Source organism: Gopherus evgoodei, chromosome 9 (genome assembly GCF_007399415.2).
Source record: "Gopherus evgoodei ecotype Sinaloan lineage chromosome 9, rGopEvg1_v1.p, whole genome shotgun sequence".
NCBI lineage: Eukaryota > Metazoa > Chordata > Testudines > Testudinidae > Gopherus > Gopherus evgoodei.
In genome coordinates, this window is record NC_044330.1 from 49,857,787 (window position 1) to 49,875,142 (window position 17,356).

The window sequence follows — 17,356 nt, forward strand, 5'->3', positions numbered from 1 at the left end:
AAATCGATTTTAAGAGCCCTTTAAGCAGAAAAAATGGCTTCATCGTGTGGATGGGTGCAAGGTTAAATTGATGTAACACTATTAAATTTGACCTAAACTCGTAGGGTAGACCAGGGCTCAGTTTTGTAGTTACAGACCTGGAAAAGTACATGAAAAAATGTCGTACACACCTGATCGTCTCCTACTTCCTATGTAGTTTGTTTTTTTAAATCATGGACTGTAAGCTCTTTGAAACAGACAGTGTCTGCTTGTGTACTTGGCTAGTGCTTAAGAAAGCTTACTGAATAGGCCTGGAGACTGAACTTTCCTCTCATGGCTTGCCCCCTCTTGAACAGGCTGGAGCACCTGGGTAACAGCCATGTGGAGATCCTTGCATTGCCTATGATGTGCCTCTGATTACAGTTAAAAGAAGTCAAGTCTCCAGGGTTGCATGTTATTAGTATTATACAACCTAGAGGCTTCGTGTGTTAATGGAAGAGAAAGTTTAAAGTTTAGTATCACAAAGGCTAGCAGCCCAACCTCATCCTTCAGACATGATACATTGTACCCTATCTTCCTCACCTCATCCAGGCTAAAATCCAACTGAAGGAGCACAAGATGGGGTCTATGGTGAACACAGCTGATTCAGAGACAACTTTTATGAATTCCACCAATAGTACTAATAGCAGGGACAACAGGTTTGTATAATTTTTAGTGGTTCCCAGAAGGGGTCCACATCCCATCCTCACCCTCCCCACCTTGTAAGTTGATACAGATTTTTTTACAATAATGTAAAAATGTGAGAGTGAGGGCTCGGGAGGGGGGCTGTAAATGAGGGGTTTGTGGTGTGGGAGGGGCTCAGAGGGTTGGGGTGAGGGCTGCAGGGTGGGACCAGGGATGAGGGGTTCACGGTGCAGGAGGCGGCTCAGGACTGGGGCAGAGGGTTGAGGTACAAGGGGGGGTGAGGTAGAACCAGGGATGAGGAGTTTGGGGTGCAGGCATGCTACCCACAGCTGGGGCCAGGGATGACCCCCCCCACCCACAGCCCTCCGCGCACCAGGGCAGTGAGCTCTGGGGGAAAGGCCACCTCTCCCCATCGGCAGCAGGCTCCCCTTGCACCACTGTCACTGCACGTGCTCCTAGGGTCCCCCTCAGGTCCAGGAAGCCGCCTCATCTCCCCTGTGGTAGGTGCCAGGGGAGGCCTGCCATCACATGTGCACCTCCTCCCCTGCTGCTGCCCCTCATTGTAGCCTCACTGGGGGTGGAGGATGGGGTTGCCCCTTGCTCAGCGTGGGGCAGGAGTGGTGACTGCAGGCAGAGCACAGGCAGAGATGCGCGGGGGCAGCAGGCAGGACTGGGGGAGAGACCCAGCCCTGAACATTGGAAGAGCTGGGCCCTCGTGTCCTTAATATTGCTGGACCCCAGAAACCACAGGCCTTGCCTAATACAGCTACTCTGGTAAAAAAAAAAAAAAGGGTTTCTGTTTATACTGGTTGTTTTTAAGTGTTGCCCATGGGAATTTAAATTTAGATTACATCTTCATTTTGGAAGGGGAACTCTCCGTATTACTTTTTCGTTTCCTCTTTCTTCAAGGGCAGATTAGAACAGCAGTAAGAGAAACTTCCTTACATGGTGTGTGAAAGTATACAAAGCTTATCTGAAAACCAAGGGAAGCCACAGAGCAATTGACTATCTTGCAGCCAAGAAGAGAACCAGAAGACCAGCTGTAGTTGCAAGAATAAGTACTAGAGAAACTGGGAAAAATATGTTTCAAGTCCCCATGTGGCTCATGAAAGCAAGATTGCCGATTGCACACCTGGCCATGGAAAGTGGGTACTGATGATACAACATTTCTGAGACTCAGTTCCATAAAACCTTTTGCAAGTTGATAACAAGCAAGTGGAGGGAGATGATCTTTCCTATCAAAAGGCTAACCAGTGCTCAAGTATGGCTCCAGGACCTCACAGCACTCCCAATGCACAGGGCCACATGGAAGTTTCTCCAAGACATCTTTCCTAGTTCCTCTACCAGGGGGAAAAGTCACCCCTTTACTTCTGTTTTTGATTTTGAAAGTGGATTAAACTAAAACTCAGATAAAAGGCACTCTTTCTGGAGAAAGAGTCCATGTGGGAGGTCATACTAAAGTAACTGTTCTGGAATAATTACTCTGGAATGGCTATTTCATTAAATTTCCAAATGTACACAAGCCCTACACCTAAAGGAGATTTTCAGTTTTCATTTTCATTGACTTCTGTCCTGTTCCCTTATGAAGGCCACCCAAGTGTGCAAAAACTCATCTCCAGGACTTTTCCTGCAGATCGTAGGTCATTTATATACCCATATGTGAGTATCACCCAAGGTCATCTTTAGGACCCAATGACTTGCAGTCATAACCCCCTTGATATCTGGCAGGAGCAGACCAATTCAGAGTTGTAGGGTAGTTCCACTCTGAGAATATGTCTACACTATGAAATTAGGTCGATTTTATAGAAGTTGATTATTACAAATTGATTTTACACAGTCAACTGCATTATGTCTACACTAGGCGCAGTAAGTCCGCAGAGTGCGTCCTCACTACCATGGTGAGCATCGACTTAGGGAGCAGTGCACTGTGGGTGGCTATCCCAGTTCCCACAGTCTCCGCCGCCCATTGGAACTCTGGATTAAGCTCCCAATGCCTGATGGGGCAAAAACATTGTTGCGGGAGGGTTTGGGTACATGTCGTCAGTCGCCCCCCCCCCCGTGAAAGCAATGACAGACAATCGTTTCACACTTTTTTCCTGGGTTACCCGGGCAGACCCCATACCATGGCAAGCATGGAGCCCACCCAGCTCACCATTACCGCTGCTGTTGTGGGCAAGTCTACTGTGGGGGCTGCTGTGATCCAAGTAGCTAATGCAATCATTGACATTCTGTTATCAAGGATAGTGACTCTGGGAAACATGTGGGCCTCTTTAGATTTTAGGTGCATCATATTCCTGTCCTTTGATGCTCTAACACCCCATAGCACTTCTGTGGTTGACAGATGTAATAGTTCCAGGGCTCTTGCTCTTTTGCCTTGGCCGAGGTACCTTGCCCTACCCGGACCTCCAAGCATTTGAAACAGAAGCATCTGCAGCAGCTGGCATTGCTACACAGCAGCAGCTCCTTGCCTTCGCAGCAGACGGTGCAGTAGGACTGCTAACCGTTCTTGTCGGAGATGTAGTTTGGCCAGGGACTCTAGGACTGTCTTCCCTGCCTGGCTCCTAGCAACCTCCAGGGCATGGTGTATGGCTCCACTGCTTCCGATGCAACTCTGCTCCCCAGCGATAAGCTCGGGGGGATCTGTTCTGGTCCTCCTGAGCGCTGCTGGCAGCAGACTGTGCAGTAGGACTACTAACCATCCTCATCCACCACTTCCGCTGCAACTCTGCTCTCCTGCCCGGGGGATCTGATCATGAAGCCTGGACAGTAGTAAGGAGCAGTTCAACTATAGGCTAAGCAAGTGCAGAATGGTGGTAGAATGTGCCTTTGGACGTTTAAAAGCTCACTGGCGCAGTTGGTCAGACCTCAGCACAACCAACATTCCCATTGTTATTGCTTCTTGCTGTGTGCTCCATAATATCTGTGAGTAAGGGGAGACATTTATGGAGGGGGGGAGGTTGAGGCAAATTGCCTGGCATCCAGTTTTGAGCAGCCAGACACCAGGGCGATCAGAAGAGCATAGCAAGGAGCGCTGCATATCAGAGGGGCTTTGAAAACCAGTTTCATGACTGGCCAGGCTTCGGTGTGACAGTTGTGCGGGTTTCTCCTTGATACAAACCTGCCCCCTTTGTTGATTTTAATTCCCTGTAAGCCAACCAGCCTCCCCCCTTTGAAATAAAGTAACTATTGTTTTGAACCCATGCATTCTTTCTTTATTAATTAAAAAATGAGATAATGGACAAGGTAGCCTGGATGGGCTGGGGGACGAGGGAAGGACAAGGCCACACTGCTTATTGCAGCCACACTAAAAAACAAACTGTTCGAATGACAGCTTTCTGTTGCTTGGGCCATCCTCTGGAGTGGAGCAGCTGGGTGCCCAGAGCCTCCCCTCGCCCCCATGTTCTTGGGCATCTGGGCGAGGAGGCTAAGAACATAGGGAGGAGGGTAGGCAGTTATACAGTAGATGTGGTGGGCGTCTGTGCTGTTGTTGGCTTTCCTACAGCTCCAACAGATGCTTCATCATGTCCGTTTGCTCCCCCATTAGCCTCAGCAACCCATCCTGCCTCTGCTCTTCATGCTCACTTGATTCTTTCCTGGCCTCTGCCACTGAATGCCTCCATGCATTAAGCTATGCCCTATCAGTGCGGGACAACGGCATGAGCTCTGAAAACATGTCATTGAGAGTGCAGTTTTTTTTGCCTTCTAATCTGCAATAACCTCAGGGACGGAGATGATAGGGGGGAGCGTAGAAACATTCTATGCTTTACGATTCTGGGGGGACTGCATGGTCACCTGTGCTGTTGAGTTCGCCATGCTGACCAAACAGGAAATGAAATTCAAAAGTTCCAGGGGCTTTTCCTGTGTACCTGGCTAGTGCATTGGAGTTCAAAGTGCTGTCCAGAGTGGTCATAATGGAGCACTCTGGGATAGCTCCGGGAGGCCAATACCGTCTATTTGCATCCGCACTACCCCAAATTTGACCCAGCAAAGTTGATTTTAGCACTATTCCCCTAGTTGGGGAGGAGTACAAAAGTCGATTTTAAGAGCCCTTTAGGTCGACAGAATGGGTTTGGCTGTGTGGACGCATTCATTTTTAAATTGACCTAACACGGCTAAATTCAACCTAAGTCTGTAGTGTAGACCAGGCCTGAGTGTTACTGATGGTACTAGGGCCACCGCAGGTTCTCTCCTGGCTGCCTGCCTTGAAGCAAACTCCTCTGATGAGCAATTATTGTGCTGTTGAGCTACTCTTCATAATGAGTGGAGGTCACAAGAGACAACTCAAGATAGTGAATTAAGCACAGGAACGGAGTTCTAATCCATGTCCATAAATGCCCTAGTCAAGTCAGTCAAGTCACTTAGCCCTTGTGTTCCTCTCCCTCCTTTACTTTGCCTTAGAGGTGCTGGATCTAGGGGTGCTGGGGTTCTGCCACACCGCCTGGCTTGAAGTACTAGCAACAACCCCAATACAAAGTTTCTGCCTTCAGTACCACTGCTCTGCCTACTTCATGGAGCTGTTGCATAGATTATAAAGACTAACATATCATTGCAAGTGTTAAAATTTACCAGAATGCACACAAAATTCTAATGGCTGAGAGCTAGTGGATCCCAGATCTGTGAGCTCATTTGGAGAAATGTCCACTGAAATGCCTAAGTGTTAGGCAATACATGGAGCTCAACATAAAGTCATGCTTCACTTTTGCAGCAGGAGACTGAGTGAGCCATCTCTGTTGCCCTGTTTTTAAATAAAGTAAGGGGTGCCTTAGATTTTCATATTACAGATTCTTCCCAAAATCCCAGGACTGTCTCTTTGCATGCATGTATGATCATGCTGAACATTTTGGGGAGGGGGAAGGGAGTGGACTGATAAATTGTTTCACAAGTCCTCTTTAGAAGGACAGCTCTGTGGGAGAAGAACAAAACCAACCAGCAGGAAGCAAGCAGCAGCAGAGTGATCAGAGCAGTCAGTAGGCAGCCTGGCACAGTACTAGCCCAAAACGTCAATCAGTAGTTCTTTTACAGACCCACATACAAGACACTGGCTACTTTAAGTGACACCTTAAAAGTACAGCACTACTCACCAGCTAGTGAGAACTCTAAGTGCCAGACTATGTACTTGAATACACAATTCCCATTTTAATCAAAGCGTATTGCTTGTGTATTGGAGGTCTAATTTGGCTCCAATTATCACTTCAACACTACCCATTATACCCTCTCCTCTGAGAGTCTGTCCTTTCAGTCACTGCCCTGAGGCCATCTGTCCAAATATTCTCTCTAGCCAAATCTCCGGGAAGTTACATGCCCCATTTCTATTTATGCACTTGCAATAGTTTACAAGATAGACTCCTGTTTGCACAGAATCCAAACATGCCTAAAGTCTGTAATTCAGATTCTAATCTTCCTTCACTTGGCTCTCGCTGCTGCTAGCACTCTTCATGATACTGTTGGGTTGCTTTTTGGCCATCTTCCGAGTTCCTCTGGTTTGCAGAATACTAATCCAGTTTGTCATTAGTTCCTGGAGGTGCCTCAAGTAGTTTTTTCAGCTGGCACCCAAGAGCAAACAAACTAAATGAAACTGACTCACCATATTAGCTAGATGTGAAGTTCCCTTCAGTGCTATCTCACTTTCATAATGAAGATCTACCCCTCACTTATGGTGAGCAGGAGCATATTCCAGGGTGCCTCAATTCGGCACCTCACTCCTTACATTCTCGGGACAGGTCTACCCTACAATATTTTGCTGGCATAACTATGTCAGGTAGGAGTGTGGAAAACTCCCACCACACTTGACACAGCTGCACTGGCACAACTCCCAGTGTAGACAACTATGCTGACTTAAGTGCTTCTGTTGCTATAGCTAATGCAGTTTGAGGAGATGTGGCATATGCCAGCAGAAGAAGTTTTTCTGTTGGCATAGTAACACCATCTACCTTCTAGGAGGTTATGCCAATATAACTATACCAGCAATACATTTGTCGTACAGGCTCAGTCCTGAGAGCTTGTCTGGCAGTTTCATTGTCTAGATCATCATCATCCCCAATGCTGGTCTTATTGGTCTTCAAAACAACCTTTCCAAATTTTCAAAAGATGAGCCTTCTCCAGGAGAATGGAGGCAAACTGTGCCACCTCTTCAAACTGTGTTGAAGGCCTACCCAAAACGAGCACTTGAAGAATATGTAGATCCTTTATAGTGGATTTCATTCTCTCCTTCATGCTTTGATAAGCAGTCCGGTAAGCAGGCCATCATCATAGCTTACTGCTCCAAAACTGCAGCCACAATCTGGTGTCATCACTTATTTTGACTAGCTCCTTGGGGGAACAGGATGTTGACAGAAGGCACTGTATCAGGCAGTGTCCAAGTGTTTGATTAGGCTCTACACAATCACATATGGGGTCATTCCTCAGCTTCCATTCAGTCATATTATCACCAGTCTTTATCAGCTCAGCTCCTGCCCCTGCCCCAATTTAGAGTACACCAGTGTTTTCATTCAAGGTCAGTGCCTGGAGGGAGTTGTTTTGAAATAACCAGGTTTTGTTACTCTATAGCCTTCCATTGTGGTATTTTGTGGAAGGGATTTTCAGGGGGCAAAGCTCTTTCTGAACTTCAGCCTCTTGAGTGGTGGAAAGTGTCCATGCAGTGCGTTTCTTGGATCATATACCTGTTTTTGTCTCTCCTTTTTACTAAAGACATTCCACCTCACTAATAGTGGTGCAACTGCTTCGAGGCAGTATGGTGACAGTGTGGGAGTCCATTTCAAACCTACAATATTGATAAAGTTCAGTATCAATTCTGTATGAATGACTTGAGCATGACCAGAGCCGGATGCTGTATTCTACAGTTGAATAACACAGGATGAGACTAGATGCTCTGAGTGTTTTGGGGTCAGCTCCCCAGTTTGTGCTGAACCAGTTTCCTAGAGCTCGCTTTCTTTTTCAACTTCATGTGCTCTCTGAATGTCAGCATTTGGTCTAATGCAACCCCAAAGTACACTGGATGTTCATAGTACTCGAGGACAGTACCATCCCACAGTGACTGGACTTTTTGCCTGGCCTGTCTGTATTTTAGGTGGAAGGTATACACTTATGTCTTATTTGGGTTGTCAGTCAGGAACAACGTGTGACAGTATTCTCCAAGTACACTCAGGAGGCCAGTTAGAATGCACTCATAGTTCTCAAATCTTTTGACTGGATGGCAACGTAAAGATCATCTGTATAAGTTAATTTTCACACACAGGGAATTCTGATTGTTTATTTGTGTAGACAAACAGCAAGGGTGATTGTACTGAACCTTAGGGCAATCCATTCCATTGAGTATGCCATCTGCTTATGGGACCCTCTGACTTGATGAAGTAACATCAATTTTTGAGCAGAGAGTACATGACCTGGACCATTTTGCCGTTTCTCAGAATCACCAGTTTCAGTTCACAGTGTCATAAGCACCCGAGAGATCAACAAATCGCCCCTGTCATTTTGCAGGTTTTGAAGCCATCTTCAATGTATTGAGTTAGGTTTACAACTCAACCACAGAATGAATGTCTTGTGTGGAAACCAACTTGGTCAGTTAGCCAGCTGCCCTTCCACTATTACACAATTATACCTATTTTTATCCAGTTACATGCTTGTAGGTTGAGCAGAAAAAGGATACTGGTCAGTAAGTCTTTGCAGAGTTCAGTTCTATATGTGCAACCATTTTAGCTTGTCTCCACAGCCTAGGTATCTGCATTGTCTCCATCTGTGATAAATGAATCGGGGAGAGCTCCTTTTTATGGACACCCAGCCAGCCCATTAGCTATAAAATTCCTCTTAGTAGTTCTTCTCTACTCGCTTTACCTGTAAATGGTTAAAAAGTTCCCTGAATAGGTAAAAGGAATGAGTAGGCACCTATCTAAAAGAGCCAATGGGAAGGCTAGAACTTTTTAAAATTGAAACAAGACTCCACTTTTGTCTGTCTGATGTTCTCCGGAGAGGGGACTGAGCAACAATGCTGTAAGAAGCTTTGGGCCAGGTCTGAAAAATCATCAGATCATAGCAAGCAACTACTCATTTGAAAGCCCAGATACGCAAGTAGATCAGGGAATGTCTAGGAAGACACCATTAGGTTTATTTCTTTATGGCTTGTGGATTCCTCTGTGCAAACCCCAAATGCTTTTGTTTTGCTTGTAACCTTTAAGCTGGACCTCAAGAAACTGTTCTTGATGCTTAATCCTTGTATTTGCTCTTTTAAATCTAGCAATAGCCTGAGTTTCCAGATATATTTTCTTTTTGTTTTAATAAAATTTATCTTTTTTAAGAATAGGATTGGATTTTTGTGTCCTAAGAGGTTTGTGCATGTTTAATTAGCTGGTGGCAACAGCCGATTTCCTTTGTTTTTCTTTTTCAGCTCTTCGCCGGAAGGGGTGTGAAAGTGTTTGAGGGTACCCCACAGGAAGAAAATCCCAAGTGCACCTTCCTGGGTTCTCAAAGGAGTTTTTGCACTTGAGTGGTGGCAGCATCTACCTATCCAAGGTCAGAGAAAAGCTATAACCTTGGGAGTTTAATACAAGATTGGAGTGGTCAGTATTAATTTTTAGAATCCTTGCAGGCCCCCACCTTCTGCACTTAAAGTGCCAGAATGTTGAATCAGCCTTGACACCATGCAAGAATTCAAGAAGCCAAGTAGCCACTTCTTTGCTCTCATCCCAAAGTGAAGTAGTGTTCAAATAGATATTCCATTGAGTCCAGCACCCTTTCCACACTTCAGGATTTTCATAGCTACTGCCAGCTCCGCAGTGTTGACCTGCTCATTGTGGACTCTGCATCTCTCAAGAAACAGCAGAGTTCCTGCTTAGCCTGTTTAGTTTTGCACTTTGCTTTGTGGGCTGGTTTACCATTTACGATGAGTTGGTGTGCGACTTCATTGGGAGAGACTGTGATGATAGGCTTTGGTTAATGTCTATCAGGGTTAATCTTGTGAATAGTGACCCATGCTTTTTGCTATTATGGCACAGGCGTGTTGTTTCAATCATGTCCCCCAGAGGCTGTGCCACTCCTTTCTGATCTCTCTCATACGCATTTCCCTAAGCCCGGTGGTTTCTTCACACAAGGGATCCAAGTCAAACAGTTTTGAATCTCTCTTATATTGTTGGCTGGTTTGTTCTGAAAGTCCAGGCACATCTAGTATCTGACATCTCCTGGGGATGGGCTTTTGGGCAATCTTCTACGCCAGAGAGAAGTTTGCCAGAGTGCTTGTGGGTTGGAGTACTATTACAGATAGATCCATCTAATTCAGAGGAAAAGCCTTCCCAGGTCAGACTTTCAGAAATTCTATCTCATCAGGTACCTTATTTTCCTTGATTGTACTACAGCCTCTATTGTCACTTGCACTAGTCTGTGCTGCCATATTGGGAACACCTCCCTTCTGAAGCTCCCTATATTTTCAGAGGTAACAAAGGCTATGATAGAATGATGGGTGTCACATTGCACTCTATATGATTTTATGAAAATATGCTAATGTAAGAGGAATATGCTTTATACAAAAGGTCTCTTCTAAGGTATCATTACAAAGCTTATAATATACTGAGTGTGATCATCCTATTTGTATAAATGTACCACTCTTGTATCTGTAACTAGAAATATGAAATATAACTCTAAGGGCCTATTGTAATTATGCAAAGCGTGGGCCATTAATGGTGGTTTGGAATCTTGATGACTCCCATTAACCAGGACAATTGATGGCAGATGGCTCTGTTTTACCTGTAAGTCTTCCTGTATGTATGTATGTATGTATATATGTGTGTGTGCGCGCACGCGCGCGCTGGCAAAGGATAATGAAGTCTTACAGTGACATGTGATCATGTCACCTGAACTGAAATCCATCTTTAACCTAGTGCTTTTCCATTAAGAAGGTGGAGGGAGGGGGAGAACCCAGAGGGACAAAAGGATTCCTGCCTTACGTAAAAGATATATAAATGGGTGGAATAGAGAAAAGAGAGCCATAATGAGGAATCCCCTAGCTACCACCTGAGCTGGAACAAGGGCTGTACCAAGGGAAAGGATTGTGCCCAGACTAGAAAGGCATCCAGTCTGTGAAAGAAACATACTGAAACATCTCTGAGGGTGAGCTGGCTTATCTGCATTCATTCAGTTTCTTACTTTATTAGACATAGATTTGCGTGTTATTTTATTTTACTTGGTAATTCACTTTGTTCTGTCTGTTACTACTTGGAACCACTTAAATGCTACCTTTTGTATTTAATAAAATCACTTTTTACTTATTAATTAACTCAGAGTATGTATTAATATCTGGGGGAGGGGGGCAAACAGCTGTGCATATCTATCAGTGTTATAGAGGGCGAACAAGTTATGAGTTTACCCTGTATAAGCTTTTTACAAGGTAAAACAGATTTATTTGGATTTAGACCCCATTGGGAATTTGGCATCTAAGTGTTAAAGGCAGAAACACTTCTGTTAGCTGCTTTCAGTTAAGTCTGCAGCTTTGGGGCAAGTAATTCAGACCCTGGGTCTGTGTTGGAGCAGATGGGTGTGTCTGGCTCAGCAAGACAGGGTGCTGGGGTCCCGAGCTGGCAGGGAAAGCAGGAGCAGAAGTAGTCTTGGCACATCAGTTGGCAGCTCCCAAGGGGGTTTCTGATCCAACCCATCACAAGGGGTGCAATCTCTGCATGAGCTTTGAAAGGTACATATATCCTTGAAATTGTACAGCAAGATCTAGTTTGTTGCCTCCCATTTCACAATTTCTTCGAAATTGTAGTAGTATCCTCAGATGGTGGTGTGACTAGGGAAGTCGCCTATGACAAAGTATGATTTTTCTGACAGGAGAACGTCAGTTGGCCATGCAAATTGTTCACTAAAGTTGTTTGCAAACAAATCATGATTTAAAGTTACAGAGAATCCACCATTTACACCAGTTTAAACCTGGAAGCGACCTTTGCCCTATGCTGCAGAGGAAGGCACAAAAATCAAAACAAAACAACCCAGGTCTCTGCCAATCTGACTTGGGGGAAATTCCTTCCTGACTCCACACACAGCAAGCAGTTAGACAGTGAGCAGGTGGACAAGACTCATCAGCCATACATCAGGGAAAGAATTCTCTGTAGTAACTCAGAGCCTTTCCCACCCAGCGTTCCATCACCGGCCACTGAAGATATTTGCTACTAACTGTCGCAGATCGACTACATGCCATCACAGGCAGTCTCATCACACCACGCCCTCCATAAATGTATCAAGCTTGGCCTTGAAGCCAGTTAAGTTTTTCAGCCCTAGTACTCCCCTTGGAAGGCTGTTCCAGAACTTCACTCCTCTGAGGATTAGAAACCTTCATCTAATTTCAGGACTAAACTTGCTGATGGCCAGCTTATATCCATTTGTTCTTGTGCCAACAGTGGTGCCTAACTTAAGTTACTCTTCCCCCTTCTCAGTATTTATCTTTTGACAACTGCAATTGGGGTCATGTTCTGAAAATTGTTTGCAACAATAACAGCTTTTTTTTTCCTTTTCCTTTTTTTTTAATTGAAGCAGAGACTCAGAGAAACTGCATCCATTCATATCCTCCACTGAGCCAGTTCTTCAGGAAAATGGCCTAGTTAGGTAAATCCTGTTTTAGAGAATGTGCAAAAATTGCCTAGTGGGTGCCAACTGATTTATTGCCACCACTCAAAGCTCAGAAACTTTTGTCACCAAGGGGCATCATTACTCAAGAGGAGTCATTAGTTAGCCTTTCATTTCCAATTGCTGTATGAAATCAAAAGTTGGTCTTAACCTAATCAGAAGTTGAAGAGGTTATGCACTTCTCCCGCATAACACGAGAATAAGCACAATGAATGAATGCACACAACACACAACTCTCCTGTGTATTAGGTTGAGAACGCTTCTATCCCATCCCCTTCATATGTACCCAAAAAAAAAAAAAACTAGAAGGGAAGAGGGCCATTATGCAAAGCAATTAAATAATGGACAGGAGTTAGTCCTCTTCCAGGGGTTGTCATATTAAACAGCAAAGAATCCTGTGGCACCGTATAGACTAACAGACATTTTGGAGCATGAGCTTTCGTGGGTGAATACCCACTTCGTCAGATGCATGCATCTGATGAAGTGGGTATTCACTCACGAAAGCTCATGCTCCAAAACGTCTGTTAGTCTATACGGTTCCACAGGATTCTTTGCTGCTTTTACAGATCCAGACTAACATTAAACAGAGCTATCAGCGGCTGCTGAACTTTGCAGCCAGATAAGTTTTATAGGCAAGAGCACTGTTCAGATTTGCAGAATCAAATGCAGTCCTCTTGCTGAATCCCTCATGTTTTATATTTTAATCGTTTTGTTTTTCTTTGTTATTTGAGCTGGAAGAGACTCATTATCATTCATTTCCACCTGGATTTGCTCTCTTCTTCCTCCTCCCCCAGATTAATTGGTTTAATTAGCCAAGTGTCTCATTCAACTGGCAAAGGGTCTTGTTCCAAAACAATGGTGACAAAAATAACTGTTGTTTTACTCAAATTAAAGATTAACTGCAAAAAGAGTTGCATCAACAGCAGCATGGTTTGAAAGCCCCCCAACCCCTACTAATCCATCTTCTAGGAGCATACAGCACATAAGCAAGAGCTAACACTAATACACACATTTTAAATTTCCTAGACACCATAACTAACTCCTACTCAGCTACAGCACCCCTTTGTAATGTCACAACTGATAATTATTTGTCTATAGACAAAGGCCCATCACTAATTGGATGATTTCTTATAGACATGATGGCAGAGCTGAATGCAAAGATATTTAAAACAAAACAGAAAATTCACCTGAAAAATCAAGCAGGTAACTCAAGACAACAAGTGTAGGCATTTTGAGTTCAGAGGAGTAGCAAGTGGGGCTTCTGAGGATGGGCAACACCAAGGAATGTTTGTATTTTGAGAGGAAGATGCATACAAGAAAGAAGGAGGAGTTGAGAATGAAGGCAAGGAAGATTAGTAGTCAAAGGGTATGTCTACATCTACAATTTTGCAGCGCTGGTTGTTACAGCTGTATTAGTACAGCTGTATAGGGCCAGCACTGCAGAGTGGCCACACTTACAGCAACCAGCGCTGCAAGTGGTGTTAGATGTGGCCACGCTGCAGCGCTGTTGCACACCGCGGGGAAGGAGACCTGCTTGGAGGGGGGGGTCGGAGAACGCCAGAGCACACCGCGGGGCTGGATACCTGCTTGGAGGGGGGGTCAGGGAACGCCAGAGCACACCACGGGGAAGGAGACTTGCTTGGAGGGGGGGGTCGGAGAACGCCAGAACACACTGCGGGGAAGGAGACCTGCTTGGAGGGGGGGTCGGGGAACACCAGAGCACACCACGGGGAAGGAGACCTGCTTGGAGGGCAGTGGAGTTTGCTTAATTACCAGAGAGGCTTCCTCAGGTATGCTGGGATACCTGCTTATTCCACGGAGGTCAACAAAAACGCTGGTGAGTGTCTACACCTGATGACCAGCGCTGGATCACCAGCGCTGGATCCTCTACACCTGAGGCACGACCGGGTGTACGGCCAGCACTGCAAACAGGGAGTTGCAGCGCTGGTAATGCCCTGCAGGTGTGTACACATCCTAAGTTGCAGCGCTGTAACCCCCTCACCAGCGCTGCAACTTTGTAGTGTAGACAAGGCCAAAGGCTGTCTCTACCACTTTCAGCGCTAAATCTTTAGTCATCCAGGGGGTGTGAAAAAACACCCCCAAGCGACAAAAGTTTTAGCACTGAATAGAGCGAGTATAGAAGCTACCACCACTCGTTCGTGGTGGTTTTATTTTTATTTTTTTTTAAAATTGTCGTGAAAGCTCTCCCCCAGCAATAAAGCGTGTCTACATTGCCCATATCACAGTGCTGCCACGACTGTGCTGTAACGTGGGCAGTGTAGACATCAACTTGTAACTGTCACTTTGGGTAAGAGCCAGAGGTAGACAACAAATAGGCATCAGTGGAAATAAGGGAAGGATCTGCATGGGGATGGTGGAAGGATCTTGTTGAAAAAGTTGGCGCAGTCTTTCACAAAAAGAAAAAAAGAGGAGCAATGGCAGGTGAATGGAGAGAGGTAAAGAGGGAATCACCAGGTAACAGATGAACAGCTGGAATTGTGTGTGAGATTAACACGAAGATTAAAGTTAGGAGAGGGAAAAGTGGATGGGGAGGACAGGCTGTGTTAACAGCCACTCAGAGAAGGAGCAGAGTTAGTGCTGTTTGAGGCTCAGCTTCCTTATTTTGTGCACACAATAGTTTACAAAGTGTATTTAAAAGTTTTTTGCAGCATTTTAAAAGCTTTTAGAATAGAAAAAAGCCAGCACAGCTTCCAAGAACTGCACTATATCAGTGATTCAGTTGAGGACACTACAGCAAAACTGGCAATTGTGACATCAGACACTAGTTTTGTGTGCAGAATACCCCACTGAGCCTGCTTTAAAAGTGAGCTAAAAAGCCAAGTATTATGGAAGCCCTTTATTTCAACAGTAAACTTCTATTTTTAATTCCAGGCAACTCTAGAGTCATGCTCACCACCCAGCTTTGAAATAAGAAAGCATTCTACAGGAATGAGGTTTATATTTTTACAGAGCCAAGTTTTGGAGGAATGCCATAGAATATTTTTCAGGAATCTGCAAAACAGCATGTTAACAAACACGACAAGCCTGTTTTTAAAGAGTATTTGAGTTACTAAAACAAATGGCAAACAGTCATTTTTTGAGGAACATGCTAAATATAAGTGCGGTTTGATGCTAGGGGCAGGGAAAGTAGTGAAGGGTCAAGTGTTTCTGCTACAATGTGACTTTTCTGGAATTATAAAAAGGCAGATACTTGCCAAATCAGACATGATTCAGAGAGGAAGATGCAACTAGTGGTATGGAGGGGTGGGGAGAGAGAAGAAAAGTTTTGGTCTCTGATGCAAATACATTAGGTTCTGCAGTCCGAGTCTCATAAATAGTCAGTAGCAGCCCAATTAAGCCTATCAATTCCCGGAGTCAGAGCAACCTAACCTCATTCATTCACACTGCTAAAGTGTTAAGGGCTGCAGTGCAAGAAGCCACATTTTAAATGCTGGTTTCGCTCTCAGCTCTGTCAGAGCTAGAGCAAGACTCCGCAGGGCCTGTCTGCACAGGATTCCCGAAGTTACCTCTCCCCTGTCTCTCTCACCACCCAGCCTGGGGCTGGAGAACCTCTCCCCAGAACTCAGCCAGCCAGTTAGCCCGCTCAGCGGCGCCAACCAAAGCCAGCCCGAGTCCTCCTGGGCACGGGGCAAGCCCCCTGAGCACTGGCCCGGCCGGCGGGTAGCCAGGGGCAGGTGCTCTGCGGCGGGGTGGGGTAGGGGGCAGGCGCGGGGATCTGCTTACAGTCGGAACATCTGCTCCATGTCCTTGATCTGCCGTCGGCTGAACTCCTTGAATTCGGTGTAGGGATTGAAGACCTTGGCCTGGCGGGGCTGGGCCATGCCCTCGTTGATGTCCTGCCTGCGGCTCAGCTTGGCGCCCAGCTCCGAGTCGGCGCTGGCGAGCATGGAGCTCCTGCCCTCCTCCTCCTGCCCGGCCGGGCCAGACGCCCAGCCCGCCGCTGCCTCCTCCCCGCCGGGCGCGGGCTCCGGGCTGCTCTCCTCTAGCAGCAGCCGGCGCTGCAGTTTCTGGGCCAGCTCGTCAGTGGCCATGGCCAGGCGCGCGGGGGACAGGCGGGAGCCGCCCTGCGCTCGCACGGCGAGTTCACAGCCCGCGCCCGGCGGCCGCCCCTGAACTTTATTCCCAGGCTTCAGGAGCAGGGCGGGGTGGAGAGTTAAGGTCGCGCCGGGAAGTTCCCTCGCCTGCCTGGCACGGGCGGCCCTAAAAGCCAAGTTCTCCGGACGCGCCACACTTATCCCCCTCCTAGCCGAGCCCAGCACGCCTAGCCCAGCAACTTCCACACCCAACTCCACCACCTCACACAGCCCGCCCGGCCCAGCCCGTCTCAAACTGTACCGCACTGCTACCCCAGCCCCCTGCCCCTGCCACACCCAGCCCGGCGCAGCCCCGCCCCGTCGACTGCACTCCTAGCCCAGCCCCTTCCATACCCAGCCCCACTACTTCACGCACGCTGCCCGGCCTGGCCTGGCTTGGCCCCCACTTACTGCACTCTTAGCCCAGCCCTCTGTCCCTTCCACACCCTGTCCCATTACCTCACCCCACTCATAGCCCTGCCCCTTCCACACCCAGTCCACCTCACTCCCCCAATACCCTATCCTCTGCCCCACTCCCCCACATGCCCTGCCCAGCCCACCTCACTCCCCTCTCCTACCCAGCCCACCTGCCTCATTCCCCCCCCCCCGCTCTGCCCTACACATACCTACTTAGCCCCTGCCCAGCCTGCCTCACTCTCCCCAAAACCAGCCTACCCCTTGCCCTTCCCAGCTCTACCCCCCATTTCCCCCTCACACACCCAGTCTGCCCCACACCCTGCCCAGTTCTCCCACCTCACTCCTCCCTGCACCCAGCCTGCCCTACTCCCCCCACAACCTATCCTGCCCCAGTTCCCCCACACCCTGCCTACCCCTCCTGTCCTTGTCCCCCTATCCTGCTCCCCTTACACCCTGACCACCCCCACTTCCCCCCCATCCATTTCAGGTCAGCCTCCTCCACCCTCCATTGAGCAGACAGTGCTGCGTAGCCCAGCACTGCAGGCAAGGCAGGGGCTAGCTCACCTCTGGAGGAGTCT

The 17,356-nt window shown here is 47.0% G+C and overlaps 1 protein-coding gene across 1 annotated transcript in view; it reads right to left on the reverse strand.

Moving 5' to 3' along the window:
• EFHD1 (EF-hand domain family member D1) overlaps window positions 1–16,598 on the reverse strand; it is a 46,374-nt gene extending 29,776 nt beyond the window's left edge. Inside the window, exon 1 of the mRNA XM_030576343.1 lies at window positions 16,012–16,598. Coding sequence (XP_030432203.1) covers window positions 16,012–16,319 — 308 coding nt within the window. The 5' untranslated portion in view covers window positions 16,320–16,598. The remainder of the gene's footprint in view (window positions 1–16,011) is intronic.
• Between the last annotated feature and the right edge of the window lie 758 nt (window positions 16,599–17,356).